We start from the raw sequence: 19,217 nt of genomic DNA, 5'->3' as shown, positions 1-19,217 counted from the left end.
AAGATTACTGCGCGGATTTCGAACTACTCCTGGTATTATTACGCCTGACAATATAGCCCTCCCTTTTATCCGCTTAGAAAATCCACATTGATTAATTTTGTGTAATTATACTTTGTAGTGCAACACTTCACGTAACCATATTTAAATAGGGAAAACGTGGAAGAGCTTGGTAGCTTCTATCTTGACCTGTTTTGGAGCTATAGAGGAGAGAGGGAGAGGCTAAATGCTAACGCCGTCTGCGCTGTGTTTACGTGACTGAAGGCACGGGGGAAGATCAGACAGGTCCTAAAGAACTCGTCAAAGCTCAGGTAAGAACATATCTCAGTATGTAAAAACGGTGGCCTGTTCCTTTAATGTACACGAATATCATCTCTAATCCTGTTATCTGTCAAAAAGAACAGCACATTTACCAAGATAGGAGACACCATCTTGATAAATGAAACTAGAACTAAACACAGTCTCCGAGAGATTATGCAAAGTATAAAATCTGATAATAATCTGTCATTTCTAGTTTGGACTCAACATGTTCTAAAATGCATCTTATTCTTTTGTTGGTATAGCTGAAATTTAGCATTTCCTCCTAATTTGGCAACTTTACCCTTAGGTGGAGGATTATGTTGGGCATGACTTTCAAAATGTGAAACCTATATTCAGAAGAAGCAGAGGTTTGTCATTATATTCAGGCCTGGGGGTTTCTCGTGCCGAACTCTCACCACAGAGCAAAAGATTTTTATTAAGTGAATAAAAATGTAATTGGGCCGATTTTGGGGCAGATTCGAAGAGGCCATTGAGCTGGAAACGGTGAGCTCCATCTGGCAACACCAGGGGCGTCGGACTGTGTAAAGGGTGCTGTGTACCCAGGGCCCAGAGCAGGGTGGGGGCCCTGAAAAGTGCTGCAAAAAGCGTTCTGTGTTGTACTTTCTAAGTTTCCTCATAATTGATGATATAAGAATTGAACAACCGGCTGAAATACAACGGTTGCTCAACAGAATTTTGCACAAACAATAATGATGGATGAATTTAAAAATGTGCCAAATGGTTCAGCGGCTTCAAATATGGAGCGAGACTAAATGAGGCTGAAGCCCTGGAGCTTTTTTGTTCATGAGACAACATGTAGAATAATATTTCTTTTTTGCAAAATAGCATTTTTACCTCTTACCACCCGCCTAAACCAAATGCATTCTGTCCTCTTTGGCCGTTATATAGGCCTGTGTAACACCTCATTTGAAAGCTAAGACCCACAAAACAGATCTTTTTCCTTGCGTTGTTGCTGTGTTGTGTCTCCTTTTTTCTGTTTCATGTTTTTTTTATTTTTGTCACATTTTTGTTGAATTTTTGTCATTTTTTTATTTATTTTTTGTCACATTTTTTATGTTTTTTTTAATTCTTTTTTTTGTCGAATTTTTGTCGAATTTTTGTCGAATTTTTGTCACATTTTTGTTGAATTTTTGTCACATTTTTGTTGAATTTTTGTCACATTTTTGTCACAATTTTGTTGAATTTTTGTCACATTTTTGTTGAATTTTTGTCATTTTTTTGTTGATTTTTTGTCATTTTTTTGTCACATTTCTGTCACTTTTTTGTTGAGTTTTTGTCACATTTTTGTCCCGTTTACATCCTTGTTTTCTTCTCATTTTTTGCAGCTGTTTTGGTGCTTTTTTCCCCAAGAAGCTTTTTGATTAGGGTAAAGCCAAACTGGAGAAAATGGGATCCGTTCCGGTGGGAGTTGAGAGGTTAATGCCTACTTTAAAGTCACACATTTGTTATTCCCAGCACAAACATCCCATGTTCCTGGTGCAGTCGTCCTGTTTAATGTGATGCTAATAATCATTATGCAGAATATTCCACAACCAATTTAAATATCTATATCACCACCGGGATTGAAGGTTATTCAATTTCTGTAACTGAAGCCGATCCAGATGAAATTTCAAGTCAAACATCGAGTTCACAACAAACAAAAGCAAAACAATGAACTAAGTATCCAGGACTAATCTAGATTTTTAGGTCGCTTAAGTTATAATAGAAAATAAATCAACTGCACTGTCAAACCACTGGTATGTGGTTAAAGAACAAGAAATATGAGGGGGGTCCAAAAAGATAGTTTGTACCTATAGGGCCCAGAATTTGGTGCTACGCCCCTGGTCAACACTGATTTGAGTCTTCCCTCAAGCGTCCGTGTTCCCACTGTGAACCGAATCTTGAGTAAAACAGATTCACCCCCCCAAAAAATGCGATCGTATTCTTCCTAAATCATTTCGCCAAAGCCATGTTGTATTAAAGAACCAAACTGGAGCGAGAACAGCGACCAGGCTGCGTGGAAAAGGTCGTATCGCGCATAGACAGTGACTAAACACATGGAATCTACTGTATAATAGAAGCAACACGCAGCCAGTCTCCTCCCACCTGCTGAAATATACGACACGACAACATCTGGAGACTAATGAAGCTCCGGTGAGAATGAGAAGACGCCGACTGCCTCATTAATTGCTTTACTGTGCAAATCATATTGACTGAACGCCGGGCCACTACACGCTGCGACATTTGCAGGTAATAGATGGACTGTGAGCTCTGCAGCCCCTGTGTGTGTGTGTGTGTGTGTGTGTGTGTGTGTGTGTGTGTGTGTGTGTGTGTGGCCCCCGACGGACAAAAAGGACAATAATGCAGCAGGTTTGTGGGCAGTTTCATCACATTAGCATGAACTGTAGACGACACATGCGGGACGTGTTTATTGTCAAGCGTCGTTTTGCAATATAAAAGAGAGAGACACTAATAAAAGAGCGTCGTTTTGGCTCATGATTGTTTTCTCGATCACAAGAGATGCGTTAAAGAGTAAAACATCACAATGAGGTGACGTTTATTGATTGAAATTGAGAATGTTTGTTGTTCCGAAGTTAATGTTAAGGTTGATGAGCATCTGTGGAAGTTTGAGAGGTGAGGTTTGGCAACGGCGACTTTTAGCCTCTTACCACCCGCCTGAACCAAGTGCATTCTGTCCTCTTTGGCTGTTGTATAGGGCTGTGTAGCACCTCATTTGAAAGCTAAGACCCACAAAACTGTTCTTTTGTATGTTTTTTTTTTCTTTCTTTTTTGTCACATTTTTGTTGAATTTTTGTTGAGTTTTTGTCACATTTTTCTTGAATTTTTGTCACATTTTTGTAGAATTTTTGTCACATTTTTGTCACATTTTTGTTGAGATTTTGTCACATTTTTGTCACATTTTTGTCACATTTTTGTCACATTTTTGTTGAGTTTTTGTTGAATTTTTGTTGAGTTTTTGTTGAATTTTTGTCACATTTTGTTGAATTTTTGTCACATTTTTGTCTAATTTTTGTCACATTTTTGTTGAGTTTTTGTCACATTTTTGTTGAGTTTTTGTCACATTTTTGTTGAATTTTTGTAGAATTTTTGTTGAATTTTTGTCACATTTTTGTCACATTTTTGTCGGTTTTTTGTTGAATTTTTGTTGAATTTTTGTCACATTTTTGTCTAATTTTTGTCACATTTTTGTCACATTTTTGTTGAATTTTTGTCACATTTTTGTTGAATTTTTGTCACTTTTTGTTGAATTTTTGTCACATTTTTGTCGCGTTTACATCCTTGTTTTCTTCTTTCTCATTTTTTGTGGCTATTTTGCTGTTTTTTCCCAATAACCTTTTTGATTAGGGTAAAGCCAAACAGGAGTTAAGCGGTTAAACCAAATTCATGGCAGAGCTAAACAACTGCATAATTCATTGCATATTCTCCCACTCATTGCCCAATCTGTTTCAATGCACTCGCTGTAAAAAAAAAAGTTAACCACACCAATGAATGCAACAACTGTTTGACCTGAAAATCGCAAATAGACTCTAATGCACTTATATTTTTCCATTGAGAAAACACATCTTCAGACGACAGGGAGAATCAATCACACAGTCGCAGTCTCCCTTTGTCACTGCAATGAAAAGAAAACAAAAGAAAAACCTCTGCATGCGACAACGCTATGTGGGAGGAGAAACGCTCGTATATTTCTGGAAAAAAAAAAAAAAAAAACATCTGCTGCTCCTCCTGTTAAAGTCACGGATGGGACAGTGCAGCTCGACAGCGCACGTCCAGAGGTTCTACTCCCCCACCGCAGTGCTCACTCCGGTCCAGCAAAGAGTCAAACACCTGTATCTTACGCTTGCGTCATGTGGCTCTAAATGACAGCCTTGGAAGTGAGGATCCCAGATAATGGCACTATATAAGACTGCAAGGCGATGCACAACCACATCATGCAAAGAGTGAATGGGGGGGAGGACACGTACCAGCTCTGTTGTCATGTTCTGCTGAGTTGTGGCAATCATTTTTTAGTCCGTTCACAGCCCGTGTTTGAAGCCTGGAAGATGCCACAAGAGCCGCCCGGACCGCTCTCTTCACCTGCTCCGCGCCTCCTGCAAGTTTTCCCCCTCTCGCGGAGCTCCTCTCCCTCTCCCTCTCCCTCTCCCCTCTCTCTCTCTCTCATCAGCCATCCCTCCGCCTGTTTCCAAACTGCTTCACAGAGGAAATATCGATTGATTGGTTGTTTGAATGATTAATTGTTTGAATACGTCGTCGATTTGAAGGGCGTCTCGGTGCACAGTGGTAAATTAATTCCTAGTACACTAAATTAAATTGGAGAGGCGAGCAAAGGTATGGCAAGGGATCACTCATTCTTCATTCAGCAACACTCCTAAATACACTTACATCGCGATTTAATATTGAATGGCAGTTGTGTAGTAATGAATGAATGCACTGTGGTCAAATCTCGGTTGGAAGTATGAATGAAACAACATCTTACACAAAGCCAACCGTTCAAGCCTCGCTGCAGCGGTGGCCAAACGTGGTCGTTATTTTTCCACTCTTCGGTCCAAGAAAAAAATCCACGCGCTCGCTTCGTTGGCTGCTGCAGTTTATTTTATTTTGTTGGCGTTCGCCGGATGTGGAATGTTTCCACCGAATCTAAATCGTTTAACATTTTTATTTTTTACTTTTCTGCTCACGAGCCACTTTTTCCACAAATGTGACCACTCAATATTTTTCTTACCCACAATTTATTAAGCTTAAATTAAGCCAAAGTGGTTAGTTTAATCTTAAAAGTTACGTATCTTAACATTTTAATACTTACTACTTACTACTAAAATACTATGGATAAATTAAATACGTTTAAAAGCGACATATTATTATTATTATTATTATTATTATTATTATTATTATTATTATTATTATTATTATTATTATTATTATTATTATTATTATTATTATTATCATTATCATTATTATTATTTTATTTAGCATGGCGCACATTTGTAATTCTTTTACTTTGAAAGTTTGCGTAAGTTTGACGTACGAAAAAAAGCGACGTTATTATTATTATTATTATTATTATTATTATTATTATTATTATATTATCATTATTATTTTTATTTTTATTTTTTACTTTGAAGGTTTGCGTAAGTTTGACGTACGAAAAAAAGCGACATTTATTATTGTTATTATTATTATTATTATTATTATTATTATTATTATTATTATTATTATTATTATTATTATTATTATTATTATTATTATTATTATTATTATTATTATTATTATTATTATTACTTTATTTTATTTCGCATGGCACACATTTGTAATTCTTTTACTTTGAAGGTTTGCGTAAGTTTGACGTACGCGCTCCTCTCCTCTCATTGGCCCAAAGCTGAAATTTGAAATGCGTGGCGCTCGCGAATCTGCGGAAACGACGTGATGCGGACAAAGGCTCTTCTTGTTGTTGGCGAAAAGAGCGTCTAAACGGGATTAATCCGTTTTTACGAAGACCGAGGATCTGGAGTCATCGTTCCTGGACAAAAACACAGTTTGAGTGAGTGCACCTGCTTTGCTTTTGAGAAGTAACGTCAGTTTGTTTACAGCGCGGTGACTTTTGTTGTTAAGCATTAACTAACGGCGCTTAGTTACAAAGTATAATCTATCGCCAGGTGATCCGTAGCCTAATGTGCCCTTTTGTACAGCCCGTTAAACTGGTGATGGAGTAAACCACGTATATTTTGACATACGAGTAGTTAGATTATCCTCTGCGTCTTGTTTTGAACAGTTTCAAGAAAAGGTCACGCGAAGTTTTAAGATCATGTACTGTATATGTTTTACAGAGAAGCTAGCTGTTAGCCACGTCAGCTTCACCGCGTCACTTTATCGGATCCTTTTTAACTTTTTAGTATAAAGTTGTATGTGTGTCTGTGTCCACGTTTTAGCCCCCGCCAGGTGCTCACAGGGGTGCTCACTGGGGTGCTCACCTGGATGAAACGCGGTGGTGTTTGGTGATGCTCTTCTGACTCTTTTTGCGTTTCCTTTGCACCAGTGTGTTATCGTTCTGTCAAACATTGCTTTAAAAACTGGATAGATTGGCCTAGTGGCAGTCGTCTAATTCAGTGGTTTCCAACGTTTTTTGTCTTTCGTTCCCCTTTGGCCTTTCAGGGGTCACCCGTGCACCCCCTACCTCAAGGGTGTCACAGTTTATTTAGAAAGTAGTTACTTAAAAGTGGTATTTGTAAGAAAAAGGACAATGTTGCAGTCAAAAATAAACCTACAATTCTCTCAAAGCAACACATTTTACTGAACAATATAGCCTTTCCTATAAAAAAAAAAAAGCTTTTTTCAATCTAATATAGTTTCAAGCAGTGTTAATTTTGACAACATATTTTAATTTAGTTTTAGTCTTAATCTTTTGACTAAAATGTGAGTTAATTTTAGTCGAGATTTAGTCAAAAAAATCGTTTCAATTTTAGTCTAGTTTTCGTCGACTAAATTTAAGACTAATTTAGTCGGCTTTGCATTGATAATATTCATTATAATCATATTTAATCTTGCTTCATGGAGCTGCTTCACATGAACAAAGCTCAGCTGATCCTTTAGCGGTGATTGTAAATGATCTGAGGCTCTTTCAGACGGTCAATAGAAGTTTGGATGATTTTAGTCTCTCCTTTTCTTTTTTATTTAGTCTTATTTTAGTCGACTCAAATATCTGGACATTTTGGTCATAGTTTTAGTTTCATGAGAAACTTTTAATTTAGTTTTAGTCCAATTTTAGTCGTCAAAAATTTCACTTTGACTAAAATTAAGACTAAATATTTTAGTCGACGAAATTAACACTGGTTCCAAGTACCCCCTGCTAGGTCCTCGAGTACCCCCAGGTCCCCGTACCCCTGGTTGGGAAACACTGGTCTAATTCAAGAGAGTCTGATGCACTGGATTCTTTCTGCTGTTTAATTCCGTGGTAAACACGGCATGAAGTGTGAACTCGTAGCCCATTCATTTAGAATGAGAAATGATTGGGCTACAGTGGCGCAGATGGTAGAGCGGGTCGTCTCATGATCGGGGGTTCGAATCCCACCTCCTGGAAGTGCACACTGTCGTTGTGTCCTTGGGCAAGACACTTCACCCACATTGCCCCCAGTGTCTGCGTACATTGGTGTATGAATGAGTGTATGAATGGGTGAGTGGATCCTTGCTGTAAAGCGCTTTGAGTGCCTAATGTAGGTGGAAAAGCGCTATATAAGTTGAGACCATTTACCATTGTATTTCATAAAGAATAGAATTTAATGCCCACATAAATAATCTGTATGAAGTTGCAAATTAAGGCAATATATAAAAGAAAATGCCTCCATCCCTAAGACATTTTTTCCCTAACCGTTTGTTAATAAATTATGCAAGTTGCTATATATTTCTTGACTTAATTTGACATTAAATGCGAGTCATCTAAAGGAGCTCGTGGTCTTAAATGTTGTAATTTTTAGGTCTTAAAAAGGTTTTATACTTCTCATTGCAAACTGTGCAGGAACCCTGAGTTCCTTGATTCTAGAGCGCAGTACACTGAGTCTTCACTTCACAGACATGTTTACTTTGCAGTTGGCTAAAGTCTAAAACTATGACCTGTTGAATGCTACGGCGAAGAGATTCAGCGCGGGCCATATACATTTAACTTTGTGTTATGGAGCTCCAGTGTGTTACTTGACTGCCAAAATAAAGCTTATCTTGTTCATCACTTTTTTCCCTCCAGGGCTTTAACCATGGAGTTTGCTCTGGGAAACCTCCAGGGCTTATATGACAAGCTCCTCACTCAGGTGGATGTGCTGAATGAACACATTGAGCCTAGTAAGTACTTTTATTTTCTGTCTTGAACGGCGAGGAGCACACAACGGGATTCCGGTTAATATTGCAACATACGCTTCTCTCTCTTTTTTTTTGCCAGACTTTATTCAGATGGTCCAAAACTTTGACGACTGCCGCCGAAAGTGGCTGAGGTCAGAGCAGGAGCTCGGGTCGGCCAAGGAGATGCTCACCAAAACGGAGACTGAGAGGGGAGCTTTGGAGGTGAAGCTGAAACACGCCAGAAATCAGGTGGATGTGGAGATACGGCGCCGACAGAAAGCAGAAGCCGACTGTGAGAAGCTGGTATGCATAAAAAAAGAAATCATTTTGAGTTTGGTGCAACCGTTACTTTTGCAATAATCTCATTGACTCCCATTTGTTACAGGATCGCCAAATCCAGCTGATCCGGGACCTTCTCACCAGTGAAGGATCCTCCAACAGCATCCAGCTCAGTGCAGAACAGCGCTCAGCTTTGGCCTTCCTCAATGCCAACACAAACAACCAGGCAGCAGCCAACCTCAACACCAGTCGAAGGTAAGAACATGTTGCATATTGACCACATATGTTTATAATTAGATTTTAGTTTTTTATTTAGTTTTTTATTTTATTTATTTATTTAATAGGGACAATGCATATGGATGAACAGTTGCACATGAGCACTTTAAATAAGCCAGATTATAGCGGGGATGCTAGTTTCCATCTGTAGTCCCGAGGCAGGCAGCACATACACAATTTACAATTAACATAATGTGACAACAATAAATGCAGTAACAACTAAAAGTGTTCACAGGCCTGGTTTTCCTTTAGCCACAGTTTAAAACGTGCTTTAAAAGTCTGACTGATAAAGGGAGACTATTCCAGAGCACAGTCTGTCCAGAGGAGGTTCTCCTGTGGAACCTCACAGTCTCCTCCAGCTGATGCCATGGTGCCCATGATCCCACTAACAGACTTTGGCTTGATGAAATCCTGCAATGGAGGTGGAGCAAGTCCATGCAATACTTTATATACAAGGCAACCATATTTAAAATGAATGAAGTTTTCAACATTGAGTAAATGATGCTTCTCTAAAACAGTGCAGTGGTGAAAGGAGAACGGCTTCTTGTCCAAGATTTTTATGGCTTTTTTAAAAAGAGACTCTATTGGTTTGAGTGTTGTACCAGCAGCAAGTGACCATGTGGTTATACAATATGAGACAGAATCATGGAGTGTAAGAACATTCGGGCCGCATACAGAGACTTAAAGGGTCTTACCTGTCTAAAATTTGCTACATTAAAATGAACAGTTTTAGTGAGCCGTTTAACATGTTTCTTAAATGTCGGCGTTGTGTCCAATGTCAGTCCCAGGTATTTGAACTCAGTGACGAGTCTGAGCTCGACTCCATCCAAGAAAACAGTCGAGTTGAGTTATATTTCCTTTTTTCCTCTTCGATAGATTGACAACAATTGATGAATCCGGTTCCATCTTATCCGACATGAGCTATGATGACTCTTTGGTAAGTTCCATACTTCTTATATTGTGTTTTGTAATAACTTTAAGAATTCATTTTATATTGTATGTTTGACAGGACTGGGATTCTTCTACCGTGAAGACAGTGAGGCTCAAGAAGAGAGAGAAAAGGGTTGGTCTCTTCATGACTGTAGAGATGTAGGCCAGACAACACAACACTCATTGGTTTTAAGTCTATTGTCTGCAGTGCATTATGTCGTACCCTTGTGCAAGACGCCTCTGTCACTATGAATGTGATGAGGCTGCACAATGATTCCCAAAATTGCAATTTGAGTGGTTGCAATTCGCGAATTAGAAGTACAATTATTTCGGCAGTATAAATATCTAATGCGACAAACTGTTTTGTTTCTGTGGGAACTTGTTTATTTAAGCAGTGAACATTCTGCTCAAAAGGATTCTTGAATTAGTTTCCTGCCTTCTCTCAAATGCTGATACGAATTGCAATTGTCAGAGGAAGCTATTTTTCTTTTTTTTTCTTTTTTACATCATGCAGCCCCAATTTGTGTTGGAGAGGTGGTGGTGCTTGTTGTTGCCATGTCATCTTCTTACCACTGAATGACTAATATGATCATTTTCAGTTGAGGAGGGGAGAGAAGGCAGTGAGTGTGAGAGTCGAGGGCAAATAGGGAGACATTGTCAAGCGCAATATAATTCTAAGCCTTTGTTGTTTTAGCGCTCCTCAAGAAATCACGTTGATGGGCCTCCAAATGTCTCTAAAAGATCTCGATCAACAGGCAAAGTATCAGGAGGGGTAAGGGATTGTAAAACAAAATCATAAGAATAATAAATTGTCTGATGTAATTGTAAACGCTTAAATTTTCCTCCAATGGGAACCTTTGGTAACCTCCTGAATCCATTGTACCTACAGGGAAGTGAGACCTTGGTGACAAAGACCACAGTGATGGTTCCAGGCGATGGAGGACCGGTCGAGGCCATTTCCACCATTGAGACTGTGCCGTACTGGACCCGCAGCCGGAGAAGGACTGGTAATACACACCTTTTTAAAGAAAGTTTGAAATCTCTCTGTAAATGTTAGTCAAAGTTAAGGTTTTGCTTTACTTTAATGTGTACTCTATTTTCACATAACTCCAGGGTTTGTAATTTTCTCATTTTCACAGCCGCGATGGAGTGGGATTCTGAATCTGTCAAGTCTGATGATGTGTTTAAGCAGCCGAACCTCCCTGAGGCGGAGATGAAAACTCTGCCGAGGACTCCCCAGAACAACGGAGGAGTTCGTCTGCACGAGTTTGTCTCCAAAACGGTGAGCGCACTTGTTGAGTAATTTGATTTTCTTTCACCCAAGGGGGAAAATATTCAGTGTGTGCAATAAAACATTCAAAGATGATACTGAACAGCAATCCATCTGAACAGGTTTACTCAAAATTACTCACAAAACATATTTAAGACTGTACACACTCCTGAAAGTGTTCGTTAGTCGGGCACATGCAGATGGGCTGGATGTGGCTTGCGGGCCAGGCGTTGTTTATCTATCATAACCAAACATCAGTTATGTTACCACAGAATATGTTAATACAGTGACATTATTTTAGCGTTTGTACATGTTGTTTATGTTACCGTTTTGATGCCTTGTGCACAGGTGATTAAACCAGAGTCTTGTGTGCCATGTGGCAAAAGAATTAAGTTTGGAAAGATCTCGCTGAAATGCCGTGACTGCAGAGTAGTGTCTCACCCAGAGTGCCGTGACCGCTGCCCTCTGCCCTGCATCCCGACTCTCCCGGCCACCCCCGTCAAGATCGGAGAAGTAAGAGCCATCTGCGCTTTAGTACATGTTTGATTACTGTGTGAGTTTATAAGACAATAACATTATACACATTCTGCTTTGTTCCAGGGGGTTCTGTCAGATTATGTCCCAGAAACCTCTCCTATGATTCCGCCTCTTGTTGTGCACTGCATCAGCGAGATTGAGCAGAGAGGCCTGTGTGAGGTAAGTCTTTCCTCTGATATTTCACAGATTTGAAGAGAACTGTTAAGCCTCAGGTCTTAGTTGTTAGCTTTAATGTCGTCTCTTTAGCTCACACATCGCTGTAACCAAGATTTAACAATCTGTTCTCTTGGAGATTAAAATTGTAATTGGCTCTCGAGCTACCAATCTGTTTAGAAATTACTATACTTGCACTGATGGATGTGTTGGCAAGCTGCTGCGATTTCAATTACTTCACTCTCTTGGGTTCTTCTTTTTATGCTTGGATAGATGGATACATAGATTGAATTTTATTTGTCGTTCAAATACACACAACAACATTGTGTTGCTTTGTACTCACACATATCTAAAATGAAAATAAAAAAGGTAGCTACAAAGGAGCAGTCATATATCAATAGAGAAAGTGCAAACAGGCATCGGCAGCAGAATGTTTTGAACATTCACTGATCTCTCATTTACAGATGGCATATTTACTTTGAGAGCCGGTTCAGCTGCAGCTAAACAGACCACCACCATCTTGCTAAAATTCTCTTCTTTTTCTTAAAGGAATAGGCCACCGTTTTTACATACTGAGATATGTTCTTACCTTAGCTTTGACGAGTTCTTTAGGACCTGTCTGATCTTCCCCCGTGCCTTCAGTCACGTAAACACAGCGCAGACTGTGTTAGCATTTAGCCTCTCCCTCTCTCCTCTATAGCTCCAAAACAGGTCAAGATAGAAGCTACCAAGCTCTTCCACGTTTTCCCTATTTAAATATGGTTACGTGAAGTATAATTACACAAAATATACCAGGAGTAGTTCGAAATCCGCGCAGTAATCTTCACTTTACTGCGCGGATGTCGAGCTACTCCTGGTATTATTACGCCTTACAATATAGTCCCCCCTTTTATCCGCTTAGAAAATCCACATTGTTTAATTTTGTGTAACTATACTTTGTAGTGGAACACTTCACGTAACCATATTTAAATAGGGAAAACGTGGAAGAGCTTGGTAGCTTCTATCTTGACCTGTTTTGGAGCTATAGAGGAGAGAGGGAGAGGCTAAATGCTAACGCCGTCTGCGCTGTGTTTACGTGACTGAAGGCACGGGGGAAGATCAGACAGGTCCTAAAGAACTCGTCAAAGCTCAGGTAAGAACATATCTCAGTATGGAAAAACGGTGGCCTATTCCTTTAACAAATTTTTTTTTGCTTAACAGACTTTTCTCTATTTTAATGTTGTTCCCGGTTCCTCTATTAAAACAAAACCTAACTATAAAACCCATGATGAAATCAGAGCAGTTTCCTCATTGATGGATTTGTCATTTCTCCCGTCAGCCCGGCCTGTATCGCGTGTCCGGGGCCGACCGCACAGTCAAGGATCTGAAAGAGAAGTTCCTCAGAAACAAAACGGTGCCGTTGTTGAGCAAAGTGGACGACATTCACGCCATCGCGGGGCTGCTCAAGGACTTCCTCCGAAACCTGAAGGAGCCTCTCCTCACCTTCCGCCTCAACCAGCCTTTCATGGACGCGGCCGGTGAGTGTTCCCGCTGCCTGTGCTGATGGATGACCGTAATGGGGGACCAAACACTGCAACAGAAAATAAAGGCCGATTTATGGGCGTCCTTGAAACTCCCGAGACTCTGTAATAGTGAGTGGAATTGCACCCAGTGGACACATTCGCTTATGAGTTTGCGGCGTGTTTTTTCAGAAGTTGCCAGTAATAAATGATGAGATTTATATTGTGGCTTAGTTTTTTGGCCTTTTCTACTCGCAGTTATTGAGTTTTCTGTCTGAGGCGAAACAAACGACGTGGTTTGACAGCTTTTTCACCTGATTTTCCATCTGCCCTCCAGCGGTTTCTGACGATGACAACAGCGTCGCCCTGATGTATCAGACTGTTGGAGACCTGCCTCAGCCAAACAGAGACACGCTGGCTTTTCTGGTGCTTCATCTTCAAAGGTAAGTCCTCAACAGTAAACCATTAGACACTTGCATTCACTGACTGATTTCCTTATATAGTTTAAGATTGACCAACGCAATGAAGACCACCAAAGAACATCTTCACTTTATTTACTTTGCACTTTTTGCCAGCTTCCCATTGCTGAAAAGCCTTTTTGAATGAGGCTCTGTTTTGATGATTTCTGACCAGTAGCAATCTTAGATAAGAATACAATATTCACTAGATGTTGGAATTTGAAGAGAGTTACAGTAGTGAATGCAGAGAGGATTATGGGCCAGATCTTGTGACTGGCTCAGTCCGTGCACAACTCTAAACGCAACATAGTACACGTGCGATCTTGCATGTGGCGCAGGTTTTGCACTAAAGGCTGCGCCGCGGGAGAGGGCCTTATTCAAGAAAAAGAGGCCGACTGAGGCGTGGTTCATTACAAGCAGCACTCGCGCTGCTCTTCTATGGCAACCTTCACATTATGTTCCTCTTTACATCGCGCTGCCTTGTCTTCTTCCTTAGAATCGACGTCAAATTGAAAACAAAAGCGAAATTGCCTTGAAAAGTCTGGTTGAGCGTCGGTTGCGCACAGGCTTACTTTGATACAGTAGATCAACGCACACACCCCTAACACCATAACACACCCCTAACACCAAAACAACAACAGTTTTCCATAAATAAACTACACATGCCTCAAGTGCCACAACACCAGGTCTGATCTGTGTCAGTCTTACCATTGTGAGTCTGTCTTTACCTCCTGATGACGCTCCTTGTGCAGCCACAGCTCAGTCCAAAAGAAAGACGCACATTGTAACTTTTCAGCCGCTCCAAGAATCCTGCAGCTGTAGCTCAAATGTTCCAATACGCTACAGTTTTCTTGCAACTACTGCATAACTCTGTAAATCCTCCGCAGCCGATAGATACAGACGGCACCTCTGGAATCGCCCATATATGGTCATTTTTGAAAACAGTTAAGGGGGAAAACAATTTTGAAAAAATGAAAATTTTCTCTAATTATTCAAAAACTACTGTAACAAATGCTGAATTATAAATATAGTTTTCGACTAAATAAAGATACAAAGACATGGGGAGGAGCAAAGTGGTTCAACAGCCCATAAATACATAAATAACAGACAATGCTAACTTGATGCTACATGTTAGCATCGGGCTAATGCTAACGGTTAGCTAGCGCTTGCTACAACTGCCGTTTTTTCACTTCTACTGAACAATCTGTTGCGACAAAATATCCATGTGGGCCCGATTTACACTTGACTTTATTTATGTGATAAATAAGTTGATATTCCACCAGAAAATGGCTAAAAAGAGGAAAAATTGTGTTTCTCTAAAGATTCTATTTTCCCCCTCGGCGAAGCCACGCCCCCTTCTATGACGAGATGCGTCTGTATCTATATGACAGTTTCTGATCAATTAAATCCTGTACATTTCGTAACTTTGTGCATTCGAGCGGTGTCCAGCGCGAGGCCTCTCTGTCCCGCCCGCTCAGCTTGGATCTGCAGCAGCGGAGGGACACTTTTATTTCTTTAATCTTTATTAAACATTGCGCTGCATCAGGCATGTTTCACGTTTACAGGAGAACCCCCCCTCGCCACCCACCGCCTTCCTCAGGTCTGGGGAAAGCATGGGGGGGGGGGCGGCACCACAACATCGCAATGCGAGTCTGTCCCCCCTCCTGTCCTGCCCACTTTTTGCGCCAGGTATGACACTGAAGATTGCAAAGAGCGCCACCGTCTGCGCAGTCGTCTGCTCTAGAGCCTGCGCCATGAACCACAAGATCTGGCCCAAAGCGTTCTCAATGTGACTGACCATAGCGTGTATTGTGATGAATCTCACAGCTAACCTGTAACTCCTTTATGAACACAGGGTGGCGAGCAGCGAAGACACGAGGATGGACATCGGTAACCTCGCTCGAGTGTTCGGTCCGACTATTGTGGGTCACGCCGTTCCTAACCCCGAGCCTATGACGATCCTGCAGGACACGAAACGACAGCCTAAGGTGAGCGAGGGGAAAAGGGTTCTCACAGTTCACTGGCTGCTATCGGACTTACGGCTATTACTGACTCAATGACGGCTCCTTATTATATTAAAGAAACTGATGGTGGCATTCCCTCCTGTTGAGCCAAAGGCATTTATATCACCAGTCTGATCGTGCTGCTGCGTCTGAGGCAATCCCCTGAAATCTCATTAATGTTGTGTTTTCACGGCTCTCTCTGTGCTTTGAAGGTTGTGGAGCGCCTGTTGTCTCTGCCTGTGAACTACTGGGGCCAGTTTGTCATGGCGGAAAATATACAGCCAAACTACGACCACCTGATCATCGAGAATGCAAACTGCTACTCTACTCCTGAGAGAGGTGTGTTTCCTTCACTCAACAGCATCATTCCATTATAGGCCTATGGTGGAATTAAGTGGGGGCAAGGAGATGAGAAACCCTTTGTGTCACAAGGGCATTTCTGCATTGTTGCAAAAGGAACAGCAGTGACGCTACAGAATATATTTCCAAATTATTGTCATTGCAATATGATGTGACACTTTTATTTTTAAGCTAACCTAGCCTTAAAGACCAAATGGTATCTTTTTTTAAGTTTGATTTTAGCCTTGTTTTTAAGTTTACTGTGTTGAAATGGTTGAGTACAGTGGTTTCCAAACTGGCAGGACGCTCCAGGGGGACACAAAGACATTTTTGAGGAAAAAAAGTTAACAATTGGTAGTAGGGGGTATACGCCTGATCACCCAAAGCCTCAGTGGGAACACGGCTCCAAAAAGTTTAGGAATCACTGGTTTAGTAACATTAGGAACTAAAATCTAAACACATTTTTATAACATAAGCAGAAAAGATACACGTTTTGTGCTCATTTTATCGTCACTTTAAAGGGACACTGCGTAACATTTTGGACTATACTGTGCAAAACATGCTCCTATTGACCAGCTCGACACAGAAAATGCTATTACTGCAGTGAATAATCAAAGAATGGATTCGGATGAGGACCTAACCTTAGGGCTGAAACAACTAATCGATTAATCGACGACTAATCGATTACTAAAATAGTTGTCAACTATTTCAGTAATCGAGTAATCGTTTTCTAGTAAACACAGACTAAAATAGAGCAAAAAAGACATGAAAATTATGTAATGTGGATGAAAACCTACTTTGTTTTTTAAGCGAGGGTCTGCCGTGTTTTGTACATTGTAAATTTCATAAATATCTGTCTTTGTCTCGTCCAATCAGAAAGCAGAATTAGCACAAATAGCCTCCCACAAACGTTTACTTTAAGTTTACTCCATCAACATGTCCTCAAGCGGCGACACTTTAGCTTATGTGATAAAAAAAATAAAAAATACAATTTCCATGCACCTTTCACAGCCAATCGATTAATCGTAAAAATAATCGGTAGAATAATCGATTACCGAAATAATCGTTAGTTGCAGCTCTACCTAACCTGTTTAAATCTCAAATTCTGCTGACTTTAGTCAACATGTACGGAGACGAGCTGGAGACGTCCCCTCTCTGTAAAGTTAGTCATTTCTTAGGAGAGCTGAGTTTGTTTGTACATTTATGAGGTATTTTTACACTGATGAAATGATCTATCATAAAATAAATGCTAGTATTTACTTTTTATTTATAAGTGAAAATCCTACTGGCTTTAAACAATGTTGCTGCCTTTTAGGGCTGTGCAATTAATCGAAATTCGATTACGATTTCGATTACAACAGTAAACGATTACAAAATTAGCATAATCGCCAAAAATCGATTTAAAATTTTTTTTCCCCACATTTTTTTTTTTTTTTTTTATTTTTTCCACATTTTAAATTTTTGGATTTTTGTCATTTTTTGCAGGATTTTTGTCACTATTTTTGCTGGATTGTCTTTTTTTTGCTGGATTTTTGTCACTTTTTTGCTGGATTTTTGTCACTTTTTTGCAGGATTTTTGTCACTATTTTTGCTGGATTGTCTTTTTTTTGCTGGATTTTTGTCACTTTTTTGATGGATTTTTGTCACTTTTTTGATGGATTTTTGTCACTTTTTTGATGGATTTTTGTCACTTTTTTGATGGATTTTTGTCTTTTTTTTGATGGATTTTTGTCACTTTTTTTGATGGATTTTTGCCTTTTTTTTGATGGATTTTTGTCACTTTTTTGATGGATTTTTGTCTTTTTTTGATGGATTTTTGTCACTTTTTTTGATGGATTTTTGTCACTTTTTTTGATGGATTTTTTTTCACTTTTTTGATGGATTTTTGTCCTTTTTTGATGGATTTTTGTCACTTTTTTGATGGATTTTTGTCACTTTTTTGATGGATTTTTTTAAAGGCAACAAATAATCGTTTGAATAATCGTGATTTCAATTATGACAAAAATAATCGTGATTATTATTTTTTCAATAATCGAGCAGCCCTACTGCCTTTGCCTTATAAAGCTAATATTTGCCCTGTTTTTACAGTGAGCATCTTGGGGCCATTGACCACTCCAGAGCAACAGCTCCACAAAACGCCCTCTTCCAGCTCTTTGACTCAGCGCATGAAGTCTTCTCTAACTCCGAGGTAAGAACCCAACGCCAGGATCAACAGTTAGTTCAGGCGGTGTTGATGGATTATGCTGTTATTTGGTCAATTGCTTCTTCTCACTATGGATTGTTTGTTGCTCTGTTGCAGATTTGGGAGCAAAAGCAAGTCTGCCATTGGCTTTCCCCGTCAAGGAAAGTTCTTTTCGTCTCCTCAGCTCAAATGATCGAAGCCTGTCCATTTGAATTCAACGATAACATTTTTACTTTTACTCCTAATCCTCATTTAACCTGTTTTAAAATATATAGTTCATTTTGTGCTTCTAAAAGTTTATATTTTTTGTTTTGAAGGGAACCATGCACGCTTTTGATGCATGATTACAAGTTGCTTTGACGTGCTCGCTGTACATTTCACAAATCAGCCTCAGCCCATGTGTCACTCAGAGGTTGAAGAGCTGGTTTTCTCATTTTATTCAGTGTGAACCTTGTAGTAATGTCTGTGTGCTGTGCTTGTTTTTTTTTACTTGTGTAAATAAGGCGTCTTGATTTCTGATTTGATGGACAAACGAGCCGCAAAAATCAACTGTCAAATTTTATACTTCAGCATTTGTGTAAATGATAAAAACACAGTGATTTGTTTCCTTTTTATTTATTGCTCTTAAAGTACTTTGTCATCCTGCCTTTAATTAACCCAGTCGAACAAGACAAATAATTGGCCTTTTTTCTTTTAGTCTTTTTTTTTTTTACACTGATGGTTGTTTTGTATACACTAAATTTGTACAACAATTTTGCCATTTCACATAACCAGAAAACACAATTATATATAAGATTATGGTGTCATTTAGGGCATCTTTGATTTCATGTAAATATTCCAATTAAGACTAAATTAAGGAGTTGTCAGTTTGTATGAAGACTTTAGTTTGAAGCTTTACCGTGGTACTAAAACTCCATCCTCATTCTATCCCTCTATTGTAGAGCAAAACCCAATAAATACTATTAAAATATACCCAATTGGAAATGTACAATAAACACTTGTGTGCTGGATAAGGCCCCTGTTTTTTGTTGTTTTTTATCGCAGTATTTTTAATCTCGGTTATCATACTGTTGAAATCTCATGTGAGTAGTGAGCAATATCCATAGTCAGGGGCAGGACTGGGACTGAAAACCAGCCCTGGACTCTGGT

General features: G+C 39.6%; 2 protein-coding genes across 2 annotated transcripts in view; one reads left to right on the top strand and one right to left on the bottom strand.

Moving 5' to 3' along the window:
* LOC306964699 (inactive dipeptidyl peptidase 10) overlaps positions 1–4,443 on the bottom strand; it is a 109,228-nt gene extending 104,785 nt beyond the window's left edge. The window contains exon 1 of the mRNA XM_079558806.1: positions 4,284–4,443. Within this exon, the coding sequence (XP_079414932.1) occupies positions 4,284–4,322 (39 nt within the window). The 5' untranslated portion in view covers positions 4,323–4,443. The remainder of the gene's footprint in view (positions 1–4,283) is intronic.
* Positions 4,444–8,056: 3,613 nt separating this feature from the next.
* On the top strand, positions 8,057–18,573 carry racgap1 (Rac GTPase activating protein 1). The gene is made up of 16 exons (XM_079558808.1): positions 8,057–8,145; positions 8,243–8,445; positions 8,528–8,676; positions 9,574–9,634; positions 9,707–9,760; positions 10,322–10,399; positions 10,517–10,634; positions 10,767–10,909; positions 11,246–11,410; positions 11,498–11,593; positions 12,906–13,104; positions 13,424–13,529; positions 15,400–15,532; positions 15,760–15,886; positions 17,975–18,074; positions 18,186–18,573. Exons 1-16 carry the CDS (start codon positions 8,061–8,063, stop codon positions 18,259–18,261), a joined length of 1,893 nt encoding a protein of 630 aa, XP_079414934.1. The 5' UTR covers positions 8,057–8,060; the 3' UTR covers positions 18,262–18,573.
* The last annotated feature ends 644 nt before the right edge of the window (positions 18,574–19,217 follow it).

Source organism: Gobius niger (genome assembly GCF_951799975.1).
Source record: "Gobius niger genome assembly, chromosome: 6".
Taxonomy (NCBI): domain Eukaryota; kingdom Metazoa; phylum Chordata; class Actinopteri; order Gobiiformes; family Gobiidae; genus Gobius; species Gobius niger.
The sequence above is the reverse complement of the archived record's forward strand: the minus strand, read 5'-3'. Positions and strand labels throughout refer to the sequence as shown.

Coding starts and splice junctions, on each gene's coding strand:
- racgap1 (XM_079558808.1), top strand. CDS start 8,061: ATGGAGTTTGCTCTGGGAAACCTCCAGGGCTTATATGACAAGCTCCTC. Junction 10,635..10,766: donor CCGCAGCCGGAGAAGGACTG/GTAATACACACC, acceptor TCATTTTCACAG/CCGCGATGGAGTGGGATTCT. Junction 18,075..18,185: donor AAGTCTTCTCTAACTCCGAG/GTAAGAACCCAA, acceptor GCTCTGTTGCAG/ATTTGGGAGCAAAAGCAAGT.